Source organism: Falco cherrug, chromosome 1 (assembly GCF_023634085.1).
Source record: "Falco cherrug isolate bFalChe1 chromosome 1, bFalChe1.pri, whole genome shotgun sequence".
Lineage (NCBI taxonomy): Eukaryota > Metazoa > Chordata > Aves > Falconiformes > Falconidae > Falco > Falco cherrug.
The window spans coordinates 64,986,607-65,012,713 of record NC_073697.1 but is presented as its reverse complement, the minus strand read 5'-3'; the positions used below and the strand labels follow the sequence as shown (position 1 = coordinate 65,012,713).

General features: G+C 43.5%; 1 protein-coding gene across 1 annotated transcript in view; it reads right to left on the bottom strand.

Moving 5' to 3' along the window:
* The window catches only part of ADGRL3 (adhesion G protein-coupled receptor L3), a 301,758-nt gene that overhangs the window by 45,540 nt on the left and 230,111 nt on the right, over positions 1–26,107 (bottom strand). Inside the window, exons 13-16 of the mRNA XM_055725863.1 lie at positions 19,308–19,517; positions 18,575–18,795; positions 11,101–11,167; positions 9,589–9,680 (exon numbers count right to left, since the gene is read on the bottom strand). Of these exons, the coding sequence (XP_055581838.1) occupies positions 9,589–9,680; positions 11,101–11,167; positions 18,575–18,795; positions 19,308–19,517 (590 nt within the window). The remainder of the gene's footprint in view (positions 1–9,588; positions 9,681–11,100; positions 11,168–18,574; positions 18,796–19,307; positions 19,518–26,107) is intronic.

The window sequence follows — 26,107 nt, the reverse complement described above, 5'->3', positions numbered from 1 at the left end:
AAATGCCGAAGTGAGTAGACAGGACCTTTAGTAGCTGTTGTGGGTGATGAAACCCAAATAAAAATAGATGGATGATGTGCCCTCTCCAAACCATTCAGAAAGACCTGTGGAATTCATTTTAATATGGTGCAAATAAAGCAGACACACAGACGTTTCCTGCAGGCAAGTACGAGAGAGACACACAAAATAAAGCGTGCTATTGTGCCTCCCCACAGCCTATCAATATGAGGCAGTAGGCATGTTTGTTTTCTTTTCCTTTTTTTTTAAATTTCAAGGATTAGAAAAGATTGATTTATCAAACTGCTGTAGATCTACAGGAAGGAGTTGGAAAGTCCAGCACTCCCCTCATAAAGCAAACAGGTTCATTGCTAATTAGTGAAGGAGTGTCTTCATGGTGAGGAAAATCAATTGCAAGCAATAAAAGAGTGCTTAAAGGATTTTGCCTTCGTGTTTCGTGACAAAGTTACCACATTGATGGCATGAAGCCAAATGTCTTCTTAATCGCCTGCCTTAGGATGCTGGCAATGATTACATGGCTTTCCAAGTCATCATTTCCATGTCTTATCTTCTGGCTCCTGCGCCATCTTTGACAGGAGGCGGCCAGTCCCCTGAAGACCTCTGCCACCATCTCAGGAGTCAGCGGGCCTGTCACAGCTACGTTCCCAGAAGAAACCCCTGGCTTTACATGCATTGGAGATCTGTTAAGGTTGGGGTCCCATCTCCTGGCATAAGCGATATTTTACATAGATGGAAAGACACTTCTGAGTTCCACCAGTAACTGAAAATTTTATCCAGACAAATGAGGCCAAACCTTCTCTGGCCCTACGTGATGCCCAAGCCCAGGATCTGGGGCAACCTATGCCTGATTTCTTCTGCCAAAGCATCATCCCTTTCCCCCTCAACTCATCTGAGGAAATCATGGGCTGCCTTCTGAGATTTGTTCTTAGTTATTGCAATTGGAAAGAGCAATTCTGTTAAGCTCATCTCATTTTCTGTAAGTAATTAATTACCCTCAAGAATTGCTTACCCTGTTTATTTCCTTCCTCCTAACTTTGCAAAGGTATGGCATGATTATTCAAACCACACTGATGTATAACCACATATCTGATTATTTCCACATGATACAGATTCAGCAAAGCCTTTAGACACATTTGTATTATCCAAATAGCACCAACAGGGCTTGCTGACAAAATACTTAAAATGGATGGCTTTTTAAAACAATAATCATGATTTATGGGTTCACATAAAGACCTTAGGTATTTAATATCTTCCAGGACACTGTCTCAAATCAATAACTGCTGATTGATTTTTTTTTTTCTTAATTCAGAAAGGACGACACCTGTCAGCGGAAGATCAGTGCTTTACAATCACCATTCAACATTAATGAAGCCGTTACAAAAAACAAAGATAAACAACAAAACTGAAAGCCAAAACAGTCAGATATTAACCAAACCCTTCTGTGAAAAACTGAAACAGCAGCAGATTGCACCAAACAAAATCGGATGCTGCCATAACAGCATTGGGTGAAAAAGGCACCCAAACAGAAAAGCAATCTCAGATGTTTTTTTAGCATCGGCAGGGTTTCTGTCTCCAAGGTGCTCACAGACTCTGCACTCTGGCAAAATATAAATGTGCTGTATCTTTTCTTGGTAGGAAGCTTGTAAATACTTAATTCTGTGCCAACTTCAAGTGAATTTTCTGGGTTTGCTTTAGGCTGCCTGTTCAAGGTTTGCTCATGCAGAGAGACAGAGGAAGGCTGTACAGGAGCAGCACTGAGCTACCCAGGGGCCTAGGAAGCATGGTGCTTTCTTACACAGGATCCAGGGAGATGCTCAGCTGACCAACAGGCATCAAGGCCATATGAGACACAGAGATCATAGCCTGAGCTCCTGTATAAGGAAAGCAAGGCAGACAGTTTCTAATGCCCAGCTCAGTACTCTGCAGCTAACATCTAAACTTCGCACAGGGGGAAGTATTCCAAGGAAGAGAAAGAGCTTTCCTAATTTTCAGAACTACCCAGATCACTTGGTCATCCTTGCAAAATACTGCTGTCAAGTCTTCTGGCTACAGAGAACACGCTGCTTGCCCATCCAAAGCACTGTTAAAACACACACTTCATTTCTCATTAGTTTATCCAGACCAAAACACTGGCTCAGGGTCTCTTTTTGTTCCCTAGGATCGTATTATCTTTTACTAGAGTGGGAATCCAGGGATGAATCCTCTCCAAAAGGCATCCCTGGAGGTGCTGCGCTCTGAGCCTGCTGCCCCCAAAAGTCAGAGAAGTCCAAAAATGCTGCATATAGCACAGCTGGCTGGGAAGAAATTTCAGTGCTCTATTCTCAAACAGCTTGCTCAGAGTCTTTCTATTTTGTTAGTAGGGTTGTATGAAAATCTTAACAGAAAGCTCATTCTTTACAGGCACTGCTATTTTATTTAACATTGTAAGTTATAGGTAATGGCCAGTCAGGGTTTCAGGTCACGTTTAACAGAGGTTCACTGTGGCTCCTGTAAGTGTTTGCATTCACTTGCTTGCGTTTCAAATCTTTTGTACCTCGTCTTTTCCACCATTCATGCCAACACACGCACCTCTCTGAAGCTGCATGAGTGCACGTAACCTGCTCTCCCTGCTTGCTGCTCCAAAGAAGGAGTCTGCACATTGCCACAGACCCTCAGCCCTGACTTCGCTGGGAAATGAGAACGCTGAAGATAGAGGATCGGGCCCTCTGCACCCAGAGGCTGCGCTGGGCATGCTCCCAGAGCTGGATCCCTTCGTTGTACCGTGGCCTCACTGTGCACTCCCAAGCAACCGCAAACCCAGAAGTAATGAAGAATTAAAGTGCTGCTGTTCTACAAGCCAAGTCCCCTGGGTGAACCCAATGCAATATTCAATTCCAGACCCTCTGGCATCACAAACCATTTCCAAGCTGTAGTGTCTTATGATTAAATGAAAAAGATCTGGAAACCAATATACCAGTTTAAATCTCAATAGAAAAATACAACATAATCTTTATTGTCTCCCTACTTTCCCTTGTTTCTAAAATAGCTAGAATTAAGCACAAATTAATCTTCCTTTAGTAAAAGGATACCTGCTACAAATTATTGTTCTGCATCAGTAACGTAAGCTCTTCCTACCAAAGGAGAAGAAATCTTGCGTTTTCAAAAGTCTAAGTCATTCCTCTCTGCACCAAACCCAGAACGTTTACTTTTTCTGCATTTCAATCAGCTGAGTAAATAAAACTAGACTGGTAAACCTCTGCTCCTGCCAGCACAATACTGCTGTGTTAAATCAAGGGTTTAATTTAAACATTTCCTCAGATGATTTTTGGAAGTTCTATTTAACCTTTGTTTTCAATTTTCTACCTAACTCTGAGGATTTTTTTATGACTTAAGAAAACCCGTAGGACTAAAACAACAAGCTAATCTGGGGGCTGGGATTAGTCATGTCTCTCTAAATAAAATACATATGTTGAAGCAAGAAAATGAGCAGATAATCACTTACACCCATACAACATATGGGGAGAGTGGGATATGGCAACTGTTTGGGAAGGAGGCAGATTTTCAAAAGGGGCTTCTCAGTTTTGTGCCTGATACTCCTCACCCCTCACTTCCCCCAGCCTGGGCTAGACTTCTTAAAAGAGCCCGGACTGGGCTTTGCAAGTTTTATATAGTAATAATCAACATTGAGTCTTTGCATTTGGCTCCTACTTTTGGCCTTTAGGTTGCACATTCTCAGATTTATTTCTGTAAGCCTGTGAGCAAGACTTCCATGGGAAAAAAAATAAAATAAAGGTGTATGGTGTGAGCTTTGTTTCAAGTCAGAAACTTGGGAGAACATATACTTTTTTATTTATCCATTAAATTAGGGCTGTGTTCCTTTAGCCCCAGACCATCTGAAGCTCCCACAGCAGCCAGCAAGCTGAGAGGGCTCACTTTGGTCATTTGGGATCGATTTCTGAAGGCTGCAGTGCTGAACATTTCTGCATCATCCGCATTAATGGGATTTCAGTGTGTGTTCTTGTGAATCTGGCCATAACACCTAAAAATGTTCTCTCCCACGTGTTTGGAATAAATACATTTTTCCCAGGGAATTTCAGGGAATTTTTTGATACAGTGTTTATTCTATTGTTGCAGAAGATGGGATGGGAGCAGGTTTCCACAAGAGGGAAGAAAGCTGCAACAAAACTACAGTGATTAATGCCAGGATTAAGTGATCTCAAGGCCTCTAATTAATAGTGCTTCTTTAGCAACAAAAGAAGCTTCCAGCTAAGTCTCTGGGTCTCCCTGTCTGAAAGAAAATTAAATTTCCAGGATGACTTTTGGGTGGGTTTCTATTGCACTGGATGAGCTTTTCCAACAAACTCAGAACTACAGCCTGACACGCTCCACTTTAAAGCGGTCCCCATGAGTTGTGCTTTCTAAAAAGCATCCAGGTGGCCTATGGCACAAGCCAAGCTATACCCTGGCTAAAACAATATTGCAATAAAATGGGACAAAAGGAGAAGTGAGCTGACAAATCCCTTTACCTCCTGCCTTCTTTGTAGCAGATCCACAACTGCGTTTGGCAGCTACAGACGACGCAATGCCTGTCCAAAGCAAATAAAATAAAATCTCGTTGCCACATACTGCAGCACAGAAGAATGTCAGGAAGTCTGGTCTGGCTGGGGGAAATGCTAACAAACCCAACCACAGCCAGGCAGCACCAGGGGGAGAGGGAAGGGGTGCCCGCAGGAACTTCAAAGGAGAGGTTACGTCTGTAAGGAAGAGAAAGGATGGCTTCTGGTCTACGCTAGGAGAAAGGAGGTTTCACCCTCTCCCCTCCAGCCATTTGGACATGCCCTGTGTAACCTCAGATGTGGCAGCTGCTCAGCCCCATTGATGAATCCTTTCAATCTGCTTAGAGAACCTGCCTTTTGGCAACTAAATAACTGCTCTTCCCACCCACCCAATTTTTTACCAGTTTTCCATGTCAGTAACTAATGTGCCTCACAATGTGCACAGTAACAGCACACAGCAAAGACAGGACCTCAGATTTCAGTAGATACGGTGAAAAGAACATCTGGATTACCGTCAGCGTAGCCCCTCTTTTCTTCTCTTTACTAACACCATGACGACTCAAATGAGCAGTATTTAAATGGCTGCAGAACAAGCACTGTACTACAGTTAAGAGGCATTTAGGGAGAGGGTTCATCTGAAACCCTCCATTTCGCACAGAGAATGGGGATTATGCATTCAGAAACACATGGAAGGTTTGTTGAGCTGCAGCATCTGGCACAGGTCAGATGAAAACTTAGTGTGTGAGGACCACAAGCAACCACAGTATGTGCCTGACCACCCAGAAAGGAGTTGATGGATGGAAAACTGTAGAATCGTGCTGGACTGTTCACATATAGATGTAGATGTATTTTCCTTTGTACACAAGGCTTCCTACAGGAATGTGAATGTAAAAAAGATACAGCGTGCTCCTGTCTATGACAGTCTGAGACATTTCGCACATCTAGTATGTACCTGGCACAATGGAAAAGTGCAGAGGAGAGACTTCAAGCTGCTCGACTCCAGAAATCACTCCACACGGCAGCAACCTCCGGTAAAACAGCCTCACAGCTGCTCTAAAGTATCCCAGCTGGTAACACGTCCTTGCGTGCAGCCATCTGCTAGCAAGAGCGCATCAATACTGCACTGATACGCCTATAATCTCTACCTTGCAGGCTACAGATGTGAGCAGCACTGCAGGCTTTCGCCATCTCAAAAGCTTATGTAGTCCCTGGTTTGAAAGATCCGTCTTCCCTGCAGGCTTGTAGGGGTTGGGGAATCAACGCTCCGAAACAATGCCTTCCCAGGTTCATTTGTTGCAGTGAATCAGTTTGTGCTCACAAGCAATTTCACGTACCCTTTGCATGCCACTTACATTCTCAGGTGGGCCACGAGTGAGATACAAGTGATGTGGGCAGAGCTACCAAAGACTAAATGATGCTCCTTGCTGCCCATCTCTGCCCAGCTATGTTTGTGGACGAGCCGTGAAGAGATGAAAGAGCCACAGTGGACCTCAAACACTGAGAAACAGCCATTGGAAAAGGCTGGGAAGGAAAATCCCCTCCAATGCTGAGTTTGGGGAGGCATGGGCAGAACCTGCATGTACCACCCAAATGTACCACCCAAGAGGCAGCTGTTTTGGTGTTCTTATCTGCGTCACTTCATACTAAAGAGATCTTTAAAAGGCAGAAGAGATCCCCACCCTGGGTGAATCCTTACAATTTCTGTTTAAATGTATTGAAGAAAGAAGTCAAACTGATTTTTTTCAAAAGGTCCTACATAAAAACATGCTACTTTTGGTGACGGTATCTGTTGTGATACAGGAGCTACTTGGCCCTCCTGGCATCACCGGCAGGCACAGCAATTCCTGCAGCTCTGAACAACATATCCCATGTACGCAAGCTCACATCTCCTGGATACATGCCTCAAAAGCAGGACGACAGCACAAACCTTGCTGTCTCAGTGGGTGCAGCCTACTGAATCAGCTCAGTACCAACCTGCCATACAGGGAGGGTGCTCTTGGCACAAGGAGCAGGACCCACATATGTGGCTACCCTACTTCCCTCTTCAAAGCGCTTGGCTAAGCTGGAAAAGTTCAAGTGGGTGAAAAATAAACCAGCTCTGTACACATCAAATCTTTTGCCGGGTAACCCCTTACCAGTGCTCCACCACAGGAATGTCAGATTCTCCCATGCTGGCACAATAATACAGGGACTGTTCCTGAAGGTTAGGGAAGTTTATTTTTACAACTTTGCACAGTGCATACAGAACTTTCAGCCACACAGCATCTGGTTCAGGCACTGCCCTTTGAATGGCTTTTCTGTTGGTGCAGTAATTAAAGGTATCCCAGGTGACACCTGATCCCTTATCAAGTTCATTAATTTAAGTGGAGTTATTTGGCTCTCTATTTTCTATACTTCATAATGTATTTCTAACCTCTAAAGTGACATAGGCAAGCACCAGATTGCAGGGGCGCTTATTAACAGCCTATTAAAATATTTTATGGCCTTTATTTTTACGTTGCCATAGGGAATCAAGTATTTTGCTGTTGTTGAACAGGCTCAGGATTTATGTTGCGAGAGCTTCACCACAGCCTAAGACAGAGCACTGCTAGGAAATGAACTAGGAGAAAAAAAATCCCATTCAGCTCCCCATGTGCCGTAAAGCTGTCACATTCAGACGGCAGCAAGAGGCCCTCCAATGCAGACCCTCAGTTTGTTTTGTTTTTTTAATTATAAGACAAGATGCAAGGCTCTGGAACCACGCTGAGAGCCAGCAAAGACAGCACACGTCCTGAGAAACAGATCTGGGTGTCTCTTCACCAACCGTACAGAGCCAAGGAGGTAAGCTCAGGAAGGATCCTCCGGCTCACCTGTGAAATAATGTGGTCTGTGGCTTTTTACTGCAGAGCTGCTGTACCACATCCACATTTTGCAACTGAGTTAGAATCAATGACTTTGGAAGAAGACCATGATCTCACCTAGAAACAGCGTACAATTTTACCTAGAAGATTACTATGATCTTACCTAAGAGTTTTTCAGGGATTGCAAGTCCCTCACATTCCTAGGAAAGCTCCCTCAAAGGTAAATTCCCTTCTGTGTTACAAATGTGCAGCTCTTCCTAACTCAAGCATATCTGATATTGAGACAACACATGCCTTGGATTTAGAGACTTAACTTGATCCTGCTTAGGAATTCAGAAATTACAATCAAGTCCCTTCTGAAATTCTTGTTTTGATAAATTTCCTAGGGTGAGCTTGTGGTCTTTGTGAGTTTATATTATATTTCTCTTATTTTTTCAAACATAAGAACATCATTTGTAATGAAGCAACACAATTGGAAGGGTATCAGCAACATACTTAAAAGTATATTAATTGCTTGTGTTTTCAAAACGTTTTAATGAAGTCAAATCAGGAATAGACTCTCATCTGATGAAAAACCTATACAGTATTTTATAATGATATTGTATAAATTCTTGGCATTTTAAACAAAGATACTAGGGATTAGCACAAGCAAGATTATTCAGTCAGCAATTATTATTTCTGCTTTAATTATATGCCCCCCTTCCCCCCCCTTTTAATTTAAATGTCATACTGTAAGGCTTTCTAGACAGATTTTGTGTGGGTAACCTTAGAAAGACTGTTCTCAGTGAGCAATCCTATAGCACTAATGCATGACGAGTAGTCATATTAATAAGTATTATGAAATGTACCATTCCTTTAATGCCTCATCCAAGGCCAAATGAAAGACTATCATGCTGGGATCAGTCCTGGACATGCAGAAGGGGCCGTTCCTCCAATTTCATCTTCTAGCTGATGGCAAGAGAAAGAGAGCCATGCTGTAGAGCAGCCTGCCTGCAACTTGGGCAGGGACAGACCGTCAAATGAGCACCCTGTGGATCCCAAGGTCACTGGGGTCTCCTGCATTTGTACAGGCTCCAGTCCCCTTTCCTACCAAACCCTGAAGAAGAAGCTGTGCTTAAGAAATGAAAACTTTACCCAAAGGACCATGCGAGGTTGTGGCATGCCAGTGGCATTGCAAGCCTTGCCTGCTGGGCAAGTTTTAAGGGGGGACTGACCTAGTTTAAATTAAAGCCGCATCTGTGAGAGCAACTCAGCGGTAGGAACAACAACCTTGCTGAAAACTGCCTTGTAACTGTGCAATTCAGTCATCACCTAATGAGCTGCCCTCCAGCCTCTCCTCCTGCTCCCACCACAGAAGACAGGAGAGAACCAACTTCCAGCTGTGTTGCACAACACTCTCCTTTCCTGGGTGGGCAGTAAAACTCTGACTCCCCACAATTTCTTCCTCCTGAAGTTGATTAGAAGGTTTTATTAATTAGCAGGCTCCCCATCTTATCATGCGCTGCACCTGAAGTCCCACTTCTATTTTTGAAGCCAGTAATTAAAGCCAAAGGTACCTGAATAAACAGGCCCTGATGGGGACTAATATTCTATCAATATAATGAAGCAGCTTGCTAGACAGTAAGATGCCCAGGCTCAGATGTTAACCAAGTCCAAGGTCAAAACATGCCTTGGCTGGCAAGCACATCCTCTGATGAGGGCACCCCCAGGTAAACCCCCAGTAATTTTGCCAGAACTAATCAGATTCCGTGGAGAAGTTCTGGTCATTAAAACTGTCAGGGGCCAAAACAAACAGAAAAGCAGCAAGGCTGCTGCTCTGACAGCACAGAGAAATAGCAATGATCAACAATTTCAACACCTTCCCTGTAGAGACTGCAATAATTAGCTGGTAATTATCAGGCATGATTTCCTTTAACATAGAGGGAGTAGGAGGCTACCTGCTTCAAGGACAGCAAATGCAACTTTGTTTCTTTCATGCAAAATTGAATGGAAAATGCCACTACTGGCTGCCAAATCCCAATAAAGACAATGCTTCATCATCAGCCACTTATTGGTACCTATTAGAAACTGTTCTGCAGCACCATAACCAAAGTATTGCCCCTGGTTATCACTGTACGCTCCTCAGAGAGGAAGGGGGGCATAAACAGCAAATGACAGAAACAGGCAAAGAGAAAGAAAAAAACCCAGCCACTTACTTGATATTGTCAAGACATCCAGATTCAGGTTTCAGTATGGCAGTATGATGAAACATTTTATAGAGAGCGATCCCAAGGAAGATGACATTAAGCTGAAATGGGGGGGAGGAAAAAAAAAAAAAGGGTTACGTGACATGGCACAATGTGATGGGGAGAAAGTCCTCTGCTTCTGTGTAACAGATGAGTTGCTGTAGAAAATTAGCTCTCACTGCAGTTTTATAGTGACTGAAGCACAGAAAATTGCCAAGCATTTTATACTGTGAGCTGGCCTGTAGACTGCAGGACTGGCGATGCCACAGCGTTACCAAAGCTGTGGCACTGCATATGTTACTGATACAGGGCTGGCTCCAACATCAACTGTAGTGCTTCAAACAACATTATGGAAAATTAAAAATACGTTCTGTAATGGCTCTTCTGTGTCTGAGAGGTGTACAGTTGTGAAAATCATTCCAAGCATCTTGCTTAACTGGCCCCACTGAAATGAAGCAAAAAAGCATCTTTTTCTGTGAATATATCTTTTAAATATGGTGTAACAGAGGAGGTGGTAAAGAGTAATCACAACTGCTAAAGATGCTGAGCACAATGCAAAGTTGAAAAATAAAAAGGAAAAATAGTTTGATTTGTTTTGTAAAAGATGTGATGGTGTTTCAATGCCTCAGTCTTAACAAGGCTGCCAACTCCTCAAAAGGAGTTCCCCCATAAGCCCAGGCCAGGGTTTGAGACATAATCAAAAAGGGAAGATATCTTTTTATGAATGAATTGCTTGAGGGGAAAAAAATCCAGTAGTTGCAGCTGGTGGCATGGCCCCCTCCCTGATGTGGAAGGCTGCTGAAACGGCCCCCAGCTGCAGAAGAAGCAGGGACAATGTCTGCATTGAAGTGAGAGCGCCTGGTTTGCTGTGTTAGCCAAACTGTAGCCTATTCAAAACAAAGGATGGTTTATTTAAGCCATATTGTAGTGATTAAAGTATAAGAAAACTCCAGCTGCCTCTACAGTTGGGTTCTCTACCTTGCTGCTGTGTTAGCCTATACGCTAGCAACGTGCTAACTGTGAAGTCGCACGAGTTTCAACGTCTGCCAGGGTGGAAAAACCCCCACCAAACCGCTCTTCCAGTTTGGACTTTATTTCATCCCCCCAGCCCCCACTCCCTCCCCTGTCTGCGCCAATTTCTCTTTTTTTGCATGATCAAGGCAAAGCTTCACTCTGGAATTCAGGGGGTGGGGGGTGGCAGTGAGGGGTATCAACACAGAGTTTGGCATTTCTAAACATTCAATGGTAGAAACCAAACTCTGCAAGTGTCCACTCCTAAGCTCCCCAGCCCGTTTTGAGCAAGTATTTTGCAATGCCAAGAGCCTGCTCATAACGAGGGTCTAATTGCTTGTGCCAGGTGGGGTCAAAGAAGAACATGCCTTTCTCAAATTAATCTGTGTAAATTAAAGATAAAGTGTAAAGGGACAGCAAAAGTTTTATTTCTTGACCTGAGAGATGGAGTAGTTAATTAGGAGTTCTTACCATAATTATCAAGGTCGCTGGTCCTATAAAGCTCCAAATGAAGTAGGTGTCAAGTCGGAGCCAACATCTGTAATGAAACACAGGGAAGAGAAGGCATTCAAGGACTGCACCCAGGACATACATCAGGAGTGAGCAAGTGACAGAGAAGAATGGGAGCTGCAAAACATGCCGGTGGGAGACAGGAAATATTACATTGCTTGTTCATTTAAATGCTGAATTATGTGCCCAATTTCTGACAGTGCTATTGATGGAGTAAGATAATTACCTCTGGAGGAAGCAGGAAGAAAATGGCACAAGGCCTAGTTGCTAAGGCGCTTTTTTGCATCTGTAGGGAAAAAAACCTTAAAACTGTGGGGGGTTTAAAAAAGGGGTCTGATGAGGAACCATGGAGCTGCTTCTTCGCTTTAAGCTCCTCTTCCCTCTTCAGCTCTAATGCAACACAAGCTGTCTGTCAACTGTCAAGCAAGATGACATTTCTCAGGCCAGCAGATCAGAGCAAATTTGGTGCAAATAGGAAGCACGATTTGGATAACAGAAGGCTGAGGTTTAATTAGGTTCAGCAACTTCCCCTTTTGAGCACTTTATTTCCTTGAACCTCCAGAGTGTTTTGTTTCCACTAATGTTTCAAGGGTTGCATATGGTACGTGCTATCACATGAAGTTGATTCATGGCCTAAAACTAAATTATTAATCACTTAATTTCAACTGCATTTAATACTCCCCACATTTTTTAAGACCCCTGGGAAATTACATTTCCATTCCTAGTTCATTCCAGGTGACAGGAAGATAAAATGGAAGTGACTGGTTACAAGACAGATGAATATAAATTCAAAGAAAGTTTCGCACGATGTTTAAAATAATAATATCTTGTCGTGTTTGCAACACTGCAAATCACAGCTCCATTTATACACAGAGGACTAAGAAAGCACAAAACCACTCTTATACTAAACGTCCAATGGAATTTCATAATTAAGCAACTGACAGCAACTGTATACATTAATTTATCATGGTGGAAGAGATAGCATCTCTCACAAATGACAGCTCTGGTGCACATGCTGAATTTTTTTTCCCTTCCAACGGACTTTGCAACAGGCAGAAAGGTCTGTGCCAGCAGCTCCGTGGAAGAGATCAGCAGGAGCCACCTGCCAAGAGAATAAAACATGCCCTGGACCTCTCTGACTGGGAGAAGCCAAGATATGAATAAATTTAAAAATGTAGAGAAAGCTTCTCACTTCCCTCCCAATACCATATAAATTTCAGGTCTCGTCAGTGCTGAAGATGTATCGATATATATATAGTTGTACTGCTATTCATCACAAATTAAAATACCCACTTCCGTGACCGTTACTCCTGAACTGCCTCTGCAGCTGTTCATCCAAAATCTTCATGTGACAGCATCGAAATCTTAATGCAAGAGGCAAACAGAGGCTTTCAGAGCAACTGCAGGGAAATCTTGTTTCCTCTGTGACTGCTGAAGTTCAAGGTGATTTAGATGCAGCTGGTAATGGAACAACACAAGTGAGTAGAAACCATTTGAGTCTGATTTCCTATAGGAAAGGGTTTATGTGATCATGACATCTGTGTATCACCCATAATAACATCTGAAATGTCACCCAATTGCAACTAGATTTGACAGAGAATAGAGGTTTCAAGGATAATTAAGTCCCTGGAAAAAGTCCTCCCGCCATCCCTGAAAAAAGATATTCGCATCGCAGCAGCTCACACATTACACAGCATGTCAGACTTTACACCTACCCTACACCATAGGAAAAAAGTGTAACTTGTGCTTGTGCCTCAGCTGCCACATATATGTCAGGGAATACGCAGCCCCACAACTTTTTTCTACTGATAATAAGCGTGCTGGTGTGTGGGAGAGGACCCAGAGGGTTGTGGTGGTTTTTTGATTTTTTTTTTTTTTAATTAAAACATTTTGAACTTTTTTGCCAGTTAAAATTCAAAACAATCCCCAGCCCCTCTGCACAGGAGTTGGGAGCACAGCGTATTTTAACTGACAAGCAACTTGGTTCTCCTTCAGCCCCAAAAGAAAGCTGGCTCTTGGAAAACAGAGGGAAGAGGAAAGACATACACTCTCTCTTTACTCTTTAAAGAATGATGGCCAGGCATATGGTCACATCTGATGCAGTTGGTTTTGAATGCACACAAATTGGGACATGGAGAAAATCAGTGAAAGCTGAAATCCAGCATGAGGGAAAGGCTGTGCTGGCTGAGCAAAGAAATGCAAAGCAACTGGTTTCCTTTTCAGTCAGCCAAATGGATGAAATTTTTAAAAAAATGTCTCTTCAGTTCTGTAGCACAATTCAGTGACAAAAGATGGATGCTGTGGATTGGAAACAGGGAAGCCCAGTTCTGCCCTCGGGATAACTGGGGGACAGGCATGGAGCAAAAGGGTTCCCTGCTAACAAGAGACGGCTCCATCTAAGCAAGAGTACACCTAAGCTTGCAAAAACCAGACAAGGCTTTTTGTCAGCACTCTGAATGCTCTAAAGAACATGATGTCATTTTTTATTTGTCTGAATAGAAAAACCACCTTTCTATGAAATGGTGTATGGCACTCAGTCATGGGTGAACAGAAAGCTGCAGGACTGCCTTTAATCCACAGAGGGACTTTAAAGACTGGTAGGGTTTTTTTGTGGACATCAGGAAGAGATGCCACTGTGAACCCATTTAAGTCATACCTCATTAAAAATGCAAATTAAGACCAAAACATCAAAACACAGGCATCCCGCCAATTGCATTGAGGAGCTGTAAATTGCTAATCAGACAAGTACCACACTGAGCTTTTCTTTCCTTAAAAGACAAAAACCCACATGCACAATGAGCTGCATAAATGAGCTCCTCCAAACAAGGAAGCAATCAGGCAACTCGCTTCCCAAAGTTGCTAATCTTGGGCTGCTGAGTTACTTCTGACCCCCCATGTGCAGCTGCACCGTGAACGTGGACTCGCCGCGTTTCCAGTTTAGACTACACTGCCTTAATCAAATGAGTTGCTTCAGGACTCAGTACAAGGCAGAGCAGACTATCTGAAAATCTGCGGATGCAGGCAACGCTGCTCATAACCCCATTGCTTCTTCCAAGAGTCACACCAGCATATTCAGTGCTCGCAATGAGCTCTGTGGTGCCACTGTCCTTTACTTTTTCATTTCCTCCTTTTCCACCGTGAGAAGTCGCTACATTCACCTAAAGCTTTTCCCAAGTAATAAAGACTACAAAGAGTTTACTCTATTTTCTGCATGAAGAGAAATCAAATACTGAACTATCCCCGGTGTGCATTAAATATAACCAATAAACAATCATTAGCTGCCATTGGACCATAAAATTTGAAGAGCCCTAAACATATCATGTTGTTCATAGGAGCTCAGTGGTTTGTTTCAAGTGGCTATACAGCCTCCTGTGTGGGTGCTGCAGTGGGATATGTATGCACAAGACGTGCCTTTCCAGGATGCAATGTAAGTTCTGCCTAATGCAGTTCAGCATCCACATTGCTCATGGTTCCTCCTCCAAATACCCAGCATGAACACTGAAAACAAAACTAGCTCAGTGGAGCCACCCCAAGACAGACCATACGGCTAGAAGGTATTTTCCAAGCAACATTAACATGCATAAAATGTCGGTGGCTGGCTGATGGACTTGGAGGCTGTGTACATACACCAGCCTTATATTTTGCTTTCTGACAGCTAGATTGCTTACCATGTATATCCTGCTTTATAGCATATCAAAAGGGGAGAGAGGGGAGGAGAAACAAGAGAGAGATTCCTGTCATGATGAATTTGATTACCAGCAGATGAATATATCTACAAGTCTGTTTTCTAAAATATATTGAACCACTCAAAGCATAGGAGCTTTCCTCTGAGATTTGTAAGAGGCATTGATACGAAACCCAAGACAGTATGGGAATACGGAACAGCTTCCTGCTGTCAATTTTGGATGGCCTGCTACTTGAGTGAGTGCCCTCAAAAGGAGGGCTAAAGTCTGAATCCAGCTTTTACTAAATTTTAGACACAAGTTCTTTTCAAACAGTAACAGCAACTGCAAATGCTATTTTCCCTCTGCATTTCACAGCATTGCCCACCACTATGTTTGACATCAGATTTGGCCAGGAGATGGATGGATTTAGTTAACACACAGGACAAGGCAAATGATGGAATTTATAAAACTGCAATCAGAGTATTTTGAGTTTCGCAGCAAAACTTGAGACACAGCCATTTAAGACGCAGCAGCTGAAGACCTGGCCCATAAGAAATGGTCACTTGGACGTTCATATAAGCATTGCCAGAATCGCTTTGCCAGTGTTGGGGAACCACACTGTCCGCAGTGGGGCTTCCTGCTTCTCACATTTACTTTAGAAATTACAACCAGAACAAGGTGAGGTGCAGTATTTCTGATTTATTTCAGGGAAAGGGCCTAACACGGCTCAGCTTGCTCACATGGATAGTCCCTTTTGTTCTGAAAGGGATGATCTTTCAATGGAATCACTACACTGCTTTTTGATTCTGAAAGCAAATTAATCTGGTAATATGAGCAGTCTGAACTGCTCTTAAACAAACAAACAAACAAACAAAAACAGTAAAAGGATAAGGATTAATTCCAATCTTTGGAATAAATAATTGTAAGAGAGAGTTTCTTTACTGGATAGCTACTCCAAAACACCAATATGAATACTAGGACAAGCAATGCTTCAGAAAATCAGAAGCAACAAGCAATGAACAGAGAGAGGAACAACTGCCTGTTCCTGGCTATGTAATCTGGGTATATGTTACAGGAAGGTTGCATTTAGAAAAGAAAATGAAATCAAGAAAACCTACGTTGGGTGTCTGAGCAAATCATTCTGAGATGTATGAATGGTGGCAACAAATGCCAAGCAAAAAAACAAATAACACTAACAGCTCCATAAGTCCTGCTTAAACAAATGCAATAAATAATGGAGGGAGGCAAGTAATATATTCCAGAGGATGTTTTACAAAACCCGGAAAAACCAAGCAACTTCTTGCAATCAAATTATGTATGCCTGGCATATAGTTCACAACAAATTCTAATCAGTTCTACACTTCTAATAACATTATACAGAAAAATACATCATCATCCATCAGCCAGATGGAGCATGATAGTTATACAAAACATATTGTATGTTTTTTATTTTCCACTATGAGAACGTGATAAAATTGTGCACTCTGGAATCAGAGATTATAAATAAATATTTTAGGCTCTGCAAATCTCTGTGAATATTTATTTGCAAAATATTACATATACAAGTTTAATCATTAAAAATAGTACTTTATGTTGTGGGGAAGGAAAGAGATTTTACTGGCACAGACAAAGAACTGCTGCCTCCTCAACACAAAGATAGCAAAGTTTTGTTGTTTGCCTCCAGCGAATTTCAGCCAAATTTTCTGGTTGTACCTCCCATGCCATGGAAACATTTGGGCACCCAAGGTTGCTGGGAAAAGGCAGTGTAACCCATGGAAAATGTTTATTTTGCTATGCCTGAGAAAGGTCATATATTCATTTAACAGGAGCAGAAACATTTCAGCAATGCAAAGCTGCCACAGTGCTGTATGGAGCTGTGGTTAGGTGCCATATGTTCCCACTCTCTACAGCAGCCTGCTGCATGCTGCGATCTCCCACCATCTACACTGGTACTCTGGTTGTCCCTACAGAGCATCATGAGGAATTCTGCAAAGATGAGGGTGGATGCAAATCAACTGCTGTCTCACATCCAAAGTAATACCCTGGGCTTGGGGATGTCCCTTTAACTACCAGCGAATGAAGACATTTTCAACACCCAACAGTCACAGAGCACTGTAACAGAACACAGTTGGTGCTAGCTCTTACCACAAACTAGCTGCAATGGTGGGTTTTCTTGGGAGGCAGCCCAAAATGTTGAGAGAGAAGTTAAAAGGATTGCCCCGGTGCTACAAGCCCTGCAACGGTAACACTGCGGAAGTCCCAGGGTGAACAGCATGGAAGGCAGCCACTAAAACACCAGAAAGCAAACTGCACTGCTGGGGTACAACTCCAGCAACTGCATATGCAGAAGCATCTCAGCTGGCTTTCCAGGGAGCTGGGCTCACGGCCCTTTGGCCGTTAACAGGTTTGAGGCTCAATATGCCCCATGTAGGCCACTGTCAAGAGACAGGTCCTCCATAGAAACACCACAGTAAGAATAAATTTGTCTAAAGGGACAAGGCAGAACGTTTCAATACCTGATTCAATGAGGGCTTATATATTGCTCAAGAGGGGATATGAACAGAAGAGTTGGCCAGGGCGGAAAGCAGGTGGCAGCTGATGGAAAAGTCTTCTCCAAAAACTGTAATCAGCTGTTACATTATTTTTCTTTGCCCCCTAGGCCTGTCAAAGTTGCTTAAACTACTTTGGATAAACTGGTAGAGATCCTTGAAAACTTACTTCCTCCTACCTTTATCTGTGTGGGCCATTCCCTTTCCACAAAGTATGACATTTATACAAATTCAGGTTGCTATTCTCCTACTCATGGGAGGAACACAGTGCAAATATCCAGCTGGGATCCAAGCTTAACTGCTGGCACAGTAACTGATCATGAGCAGCTCCACTGCTCTACAGATTTGCTTCTGCAAGGAATTGCATTCGTATATACCAATAACGTTTCAGGCAAAAAATGTTGCAGTTGAATTTAACAGAATATCAACTGCTGCTATGGTCTGACCCAACCTGTGCTAAAAAACAGCTTTAAAAACACCACCATCTTATTGTTATGTATGCCTTCAGACTGAACCCTTAACTCAGTTAAAACGACAAGGAAAAGGTAGCCTGACAAGGAAAAGCAAAAAAAAAGTCAATAAAACCCCATTGTTAGTACTATTGTAACAAAGCTGGCAAAGAAAACCAAAGGCTCAATTTTCCTTTTGTTTTCCATTAGACAGTGTTGCACGATCATCTAAATTGTGCTTTGATACCAGTTTCAGCAATGTTGAAAACATTTAAGAATACTCATATGATAAATGATGTAGCTGTTCCAATTTGCAAATAGTCTAACGCACTCCACAGTCACCCCCTATTTCACTTGCAGGCTCCGTTAATTTCATAGAACACTTAAAAAAGTGGAAGAAGAAAGCAGTGTTTCATCATCCAAAGGAGAAATACTCTTTGGTTAGAGAAGAAGGATGACCTACCTGATACAGCACCAAACTGCGACTTGGGACAGCCACCTCTCCTGATGTTATGCAATGATGTGATAAAAATTTTCCCCAACTGACCTCCTCAAGAAAACACCTTTGTAAAACATTTCGCAGTGGGGAATTGGTGCTGTATCATCATGGTCTGTGCTGGAGACACAGAGATAAGGCAAGGCATGCCTCATGGCTGAGCTCTGTCTGCACAAGCCTCCTTTGCCTGCCAGGTCTCTGGGCTCCTCACTTCCCTTTGTTGTCCTGACTGCCATTCCTCCTGACCAGGTGCAAGCATTGCTAAGCCCCACTCACACTTTGTCCGTGCCGTAGCTCCGGTAGTCCACCGCTGCTGATACTGCCACAATCAGCGCAGGCATGCCGTAGCCGACCAAATAGAAGTACTTCCTCCGGGAGTGTTCGCTCTCAAAAACCTCCACCAACATGATGTAGAGCTGCACTCCCTCCAGAAACATCCAGGTGAAAGCTGCCAGGAAGAAGAAGTGCAGGAGGGCAGCAAAGACGGCACAGGCAATCTGTGTGCAGATTAAAAAGAGCAAGGAAGGTGTTTGTACTGTGTTGAATTAATGCAACAGTCAGGATTACTCCTACTGGGAGGTTTTATAAGGATGAGGGAGTTCTTATCTTCCTTTCTCCAAAAGAACATTTTTTTTCGCTTGGAAAATGTGCATGAACTATTTTAAAACTGACACATCTCTGCGTATATTAATTACATTCAAATATACAAAGGTAGGTATGTACACAATCTGGCAAATAAACATATAGAGATGTACATAGTATAAGCAAAATTTTACAGCCTGCTTATTAAACACACACACACATTATTTACAAACAATGCACATACAACCTCTGATATCATGGCAGGCATCAGCATTTGACTCCCCGTTAACAACCAGGGGCCCAACCTTGTGAGGACTCACACATGGAATTAAGGCTGTGCTAGAATATATCTCACTGCATGGTTAAACATCCCATACACACTGAGACGGGAGACTGCAGCAGGAGAAGAAAGTGATTTGCTTCTTACCGGCTGGTCAGTTCGGTTGATGCCAATAAGGAAGAGGAGTTCTGCCACGAAGAGGCTGATGCACAAGTTCTTGTGAATCGTGTTGCGGTCACTCTGCAGCCCACGGAAGAAGCAGAAGGTGAAGATGCAGATCAGGAGGCAGACTAGTGAGAGCAAGATGCCAACCCACGTGATAAAGTCTAGGAGCAGGTCATGGACTGCATCGCTGTGCTGAGATAAAACCAAAAACAAATCATCAGTTGCATCCTGCATGACTTCTAATCCATCTTAGACACAGAGTAAGGTTGTCTGAAGACCCTTCCCCAAATACTTTTATACACTCACCAAGCTGTGGCGCAAGGGACCAGTAGCAAAAAGTCTAAATGGACCTAGATTTGAATCCTGCATCAAGAAAGCTGCAATCTGAAATACAGACTCCAAAGCATCTGGCAAGCTGCAGGTGCTCTGAACAGACTCAGACCCCAAAATATCCTAGAAACAATGATGCTGTTGCTGAAAATACTGAGATGTCATAGCTAGCCTTGTGTGCAGCTCCATCTTTTGCAAATACGGCAAAGGAGCGGACACACAGTACAAAGAACCATTGAACACTGTGATTCAAGTGTAAAAATGCTTCATGCTAACAGCATTGTGGAGATTACAACCGCAAGTCCATTATAACCATTTACCAACACTGAAAAAAGACTCTCTTTAAACATTCACAAAGACATATGAGCTTGGAGGCTTCAGACAGAGAGAGATCACTTAAATATCTTGGGGTTTTTTGTTGTTTTTTGGTTTTTTTTTCACCAGGGAAGGCAAAAGAAAGTTTGATTTTTTCTTTTTCAAACTCTGGAGCTGTATTTTGAAACTTCTTGTAAGTTAGAATGCTAGCCAAAAAAAAAAAAAAAAAAAAAAACAAAAAGGACAGAACTTTTTACATGAATTTGCTTTTAAATTGTAGCAGAACAATGATTTTAAGACATCCTAAAAAGTTAGTGATTCCCTGTGATGGACTTGTAACATGGCTTTACCCCAAACCCTTGCAACCATGGCCATTGCAGTGGCAAAGTTAGGCGATCCTGAACGTCACTGGACTGCTCCTGGGCTTACACTCCACCTCGCTCCCAGAAAGAGGAGGGGGGTGCTGCACCCTGACTCTGAGGGTATCCTACCATCTTATTCAGGCTGTAAAATTCACTCATAACTTCCCAAGTTTCCACCAGATGTGGTGAAATTAGTGATATCATTACTTAGTAAAACATACATAAGAAATACATGGTGAGTCATGAGATGGCTGCTTGGGCCTAAGTGGTTAGAGTCAACGAGCTGAGGGGAAGATTGGCTGGAAATCTCTGGGGGCTTTTCAAAAGGACCAGAGAGGCTTGAAACCCAGCTCTGTGGTCCACCAGGCTGTGTTATAAATGGTATTCACATTCCCCTCCACTTCTGGCACTTTGATGACTTAGGCATTATGTAGGCTGGCAAATACAACAGTGCCACACAAAAGCCAGGAAAGACTGGAAACATTTTCCTCCCCATGGGATAAAAGCTTATGACAGACGGAGGGAAAAGGTGACTAATTTATCCATTTTCTTTGCTTGCTTGCCAATGATAAAGCCACATCAAATGTCAGGCCTTTCCTGATATACACTCTGCTATATCATCACCTGTGAGAAACAACTCAAACCTTTCAGCAATTCAGCTTTATCAGCATGAGTGATAGGCATCAAATGATAATGAAACATGGGGAGCGACTTTCAGCTCCATCTCTTTTGTGCTGGAAGTTTTCTCTCTAGGGAGACTTGGAGGTGGAGAGATGAGGGCTTCTTTCCCCAAATGCTCTTGCAGCTCTCCTGTTTCCAATATCTAAGGAATTAGGGGTTGCAAGTCCAACTGAGAGGTAAGAAATCATTATGTGCTTACTGTAGATCATGACAGAAATTCCTATTCCAGGCAGCTCCTTCAGCAGCACCCAGAAAACTGAGAAGATGAAGTGCATGTCATTTTTCTGGCGGCCATGCACTGCTTTATCTCAGTGTCATTCCAGCTCATGCATCCCTCTTAACTCAGTGTGAAAAAATGTTAATACAAACCTTGTACCTTGCAAATCATTCTTTCTCTCAACCAAGGCTGCTGGGGAATGGCAGAAGAACATCTCCCTGACCAGCCCCACCAGCTCACCTGATTAGATCGCCCTGTCAGGCTGAAGTGACCAAGAGCTCTTGGGCTGTGTGAGTGGGGCAAAGCAGCTGATGTGCCTAGATGCAGGCAGAAAGAAACCAGGCAGACTTTGGCCATAACATCCAGATGCAGCCAACAGCACAGAGTCATCTATCCCAAGACAAAGTTAGCTTAGCACAGGAAAATTTTTCAAGGGCTTCTTCCCCTGCATGAGATGAATCTCACAGGTCTCAGCTCCTGTACCTCTATCACAAAACTATAATTCTGCTGACTTTAAGACACAATGCAGGAATTAGAAGTGGTTTTGCTCCTGGAGAGGGATCCTGTCATCTAGTTTGGTCTTCCTCAGGGAAGGGCCATTTGCCCCGAAGCTCACCATACTTAGCAAGAAATGCAGACTTTAGTGCTGCGGTATTATTATCACTCTTATTACTCTTCTTTTTAATATTAATTGCAATGATAATACTGATTTTATGTACATTACATCCATCCCTGGAGCGCTGGAAAACAACCATAAAATCTACTTCTCCATAATTACAACTTCCTTTCCCAACCTCAACCAACTCACAAAAGAACAAACAAAAAGCAATAATAAACTTGGAACGATTTAAAAACACCTTGGGGTGGGGGGTGGGGGTATGTAAATTCTAGTAAAGTCCAAGAGAAGCGAGCTGGATTTCAAAGGCTGGGTGCACTGTCCTGTTTGGGATGCCCAATTTCAGGTGCCATGGCAGAGCTGACGAGCCAGGGAGGAGCTGGCAAGGCTGACAGCCTTCCCATGGCAGTGCCAAGTGCCCCTAGGCCAGGCACACCCAGAGCTTTTACGCAAGTCCAACAAAAGGGAATTTGCCTTTTGCTGGAGACTGAAACTTGTAAAACACTGTACTGCCACAGGCTACAAAGCAGAATAATATGGGAAAAGGAGGAATCGTGGTAATCATTCCTCAATATTATGAGACTATTCTTGCCACCACCCAATTGCTATGTGACAAATAAGGGAGCAATGTACCTAAATTACACAGTTGGTGTACGGCGTTCCAGGGTTAAATATGATAAATAGCACACCAAAATTTTGTACCTGGGTCACAGTCTCTGAGCCTGGTCCCTCAACTGCAGAGACACGCAAGAGGAGCAAATCTTCTCATTACCCTGCCCAGCACTGTTCAGGCACTCCCTGACTGAAGATTAAATAGCTTTGACGTACGCGCTAATGATATTCTTCCAGCATCCTGCAAGCCCTAGAGTCCCTAAGGCATGGAAAATATATCTGAAACCACCAGTGTATTGGTAACAGTCAACTCTTGCTTCTGGATAATCTTCCCAAAGACCTAGGCAACCAGAAGAGCCCACGGAGGGTACCAGATGTTAATCCAAGGGACAATTTCCTGACAGCACCAATCAAACACCTCCTTATCCAAATGCACCATGGCTGTCAAGACCGGTGCTACACGGCCCAGCATGCAAGCCAGTGGGGTTTTTACCACTAAGTTGTGATAGCTTTACAGGTAAACTGTCATGCAGATTATTTTCAGCACAGGAACAACTTAATGAGTAACTGAAAGAAATAATCTACTTCAGTGAAAGGGTTTCTATATTAAATATGTTTTACATTTATGATTTAAGCATGCACCTGACCCAAAGCCCAGTGAAAGACTTCCCTGGCTTTGGAATAAAGCCCCACTTTTGCTCCAGTGGGACCAAGAGCGACAGAAGGAGAGCGCTGAGTGTAACCTGTGCAGGAGGAGTTAAGGTAGCACTGGTAGCAACCCCAGCAGGGTGAGCAGGCAGCCTAGGTATTATCCAGGCTGGGAAAATCAACAAGCAGTTCTTGCAGCACCTGTACACCAGAGCTGAGCTAATAAAAACAAATCCCAGGGAATGTCATCTTATGACAGAATGGCTCTCCCTGAGATGAACAGCCATTTCCTCCCTTATTAAAAACATCAGTAGAAGAAAACAGCCACCAAAGCAAGCTGCCAGCAGCAAAGGACACATTCCTTGGCCTAATCTGTCCCTCCAGGAATGGAAAGAATAATATGTTTGGGGGTGGAGGAATAAGCAAGCAGTAAATAAAAACACAATGTCATTGACTAGCTTAGTTATGACCGCCTGGTGCCTGGTGGGAGCTGGCAGTGTGCTGGGCTGGGCAGAGACCCAAGCGGGACACGTTTGAACCCCTGTGCATTGCTGATGGTGCTCCTTGGATCTGTACCTCTCTGGGGCCATGTGGGCTCCCTTTGCCCTTCTTCCCCCATTGCTAGTGTTGAGAAAGGATTACTGCTACAACTTGGCTGTAATGTTTCATGGCTAAGAAGCAAATGGTTTTGTAGATTTGCCAAAAGCATCAGCTGGGCTACATGGACCAGGAGGAAACCCCAAGGGCTCCTTACAGCATGTCTGGGCTGGCTAATGGCATTGTCTGCTGTGGCTATGCAAGCACGAGAAGTTTCAAGGGGGCTTTCCCCTGTCTGTGGCCAAGAATGATATGAGCTGGGTGGATCCCACTGCTTTAGCACTCATCCTCTCCCTTTTCCCCAAGGATGCACCGAGAGAGGCAGGCAGCCCTGTCCCACAGTGGACACAGCACCTGTGGGCCTGGTACATACCCCCACAGTGCTCTGCAAAGGCAATGCTGTCATGGGCACCATCAGGTCCTAACACAGGAATAAAGAGAGCTTAATTACCACCTGAAGCCCCTGTGCAACATCACTGTCTTCTGACTATGGCCATTCAAAATAAGACTCAGATGCCTCGGCAGTCCTGTAAGGTTGTTTAGCCACTTTTCCTCTCCCTCCCCCAGTCCTCAAAGTTGCCTTCATATTCTGCACAGGCCACACAGACCACCTTCCTCCTCCTTTGCCTTCCTTGATAAGATGAAGGCCGCCTAGAAGTATCTTTTCCCACAAATTTCTCCCCCAAATGCAACATCCTTCCAGTGACTGACAGAATCAGCAGCCAGAACAAGCTGCAGAAATCCCCACGGCCACAATGAAGTGATACGGGGGCAGGTATGCACAGAGAAATGCGTACAGACCTCACCACCCCATGTGTTACAAATGCTGCTGTGGATGCATCACATGACAAGAGCCCAACGTTTCCATCATACTCACCAACACCACTGCAACTGAGATGCAGTTGAGGTGAGATCCAGTTCTGTAGAGGAAGGGAGGCTTGGGACAACAATTGCATTCATCATCCTGCCCTCCTGTGCTGGCTGGATCTAGTAAAGCAGCGCAGCTCTGGTTACTCATAAGGCATCTCCAACCCCAGAAATGAGATACGGGGGCTGTGCCAAACTCAGTGTAGACATCTGCCCAGGCAAGCTGCTGGCTGGTTAATTTCAGTTCCCAGAAAAAATCTGGTGACAGCATCATCAGCTTCTGCTGATGCACTGGTGGTCTTACGCAGTCTGGTGCCAGGAGAGAGTTCAGACATGGCTCCACCACACCACAGCCAATACCTTCACTTTGGTCCTTGTGTTCACCCGCTCTCAGCCAGAAAGGAAGGAGGTAGCAAGAAACAGGGCAAGGCTTAGCACCTGCCTATGGGAGCTGCTGGATTTGCACATTTTAGGACAGAGGATCAGGAAACCCTGCACAGCAATGCTGTCCCCATGCTCTGCAGCACAGCTCTGCACTGTGCAACTAGCCCTGGCTCACAGATTGAAGAGTCAAGAAGTGTGATGCTAAGCAAACATGTACCTGTTGGCCTGAGGGGAAAGCAAGCTGTGGCTAATAAGCTGCTGTGTGCTCAAATTTCTGACACCTCTAAGCACTGAGCTAAGAAACTGCAAATTCAAGGGCTTGGAGTATGTGTTTCTGAAGGCAGCCTCTAAATGTTCTCAGGTTGGACACCCAAATATGGCTACCTGAGATCCAGGTGAATGCTTTGGGGAATGCAGAGGCAAGGACCAGTGAGACATCCAGCATGACAGAACTAGAAACAGTAAGACAAAACTAGGGCTCAACCCAAACCAATGTGTCAAATTGAGGCTGGGGAACTCAAGGAACTCCCTGGAGCAACTTACTGCCCACCTACACAAAAAGATCAAGGCCTGTTACCAACAGTTATCAACTCTGAATTAACCCTACAGGCATAGATTTCTTGACCTAATAGGTATATTTGCCCTAAGGTATAACCAAATGTGCTGTTTACAACTCCTTGGGAGTTCATCGAAGTCAGACTTTTGTTCCCAACACAATAAATACAAATACTGCTGTATTTTGAATTTTAAAATCTCATTGAAGACAAGCACATTTAATAACTTTTCTGCTTAATTAAAATTGTTCTTTTTCAATAACATTTTAGAATAAGTTATTTTTTTACATTGTGTAAATATTTTTTTTTTTTTGAGAATGAACCCCTTTGATAGTACAAAATGATTTGTCTTGCAAAATTCATTACACAGCAGTTTCAGTAATTTAATTCTGCAGTTAGGATGTTTCTGCAGTCCTGCACACACTTATGCTTTCATTCACTGCTCTTCAGTCCCACAAGTACTAATATATGGGTAAGCCAGCACTGCAATAACTTCAGCTTGCTCTTTATATCTGAAATGGCTGTATTGCTTTAGGCAATGGACCACTGCATTCCATTTAGACTTCATATATTTTTATTCCTTTCTCTCCTTAGCTTGC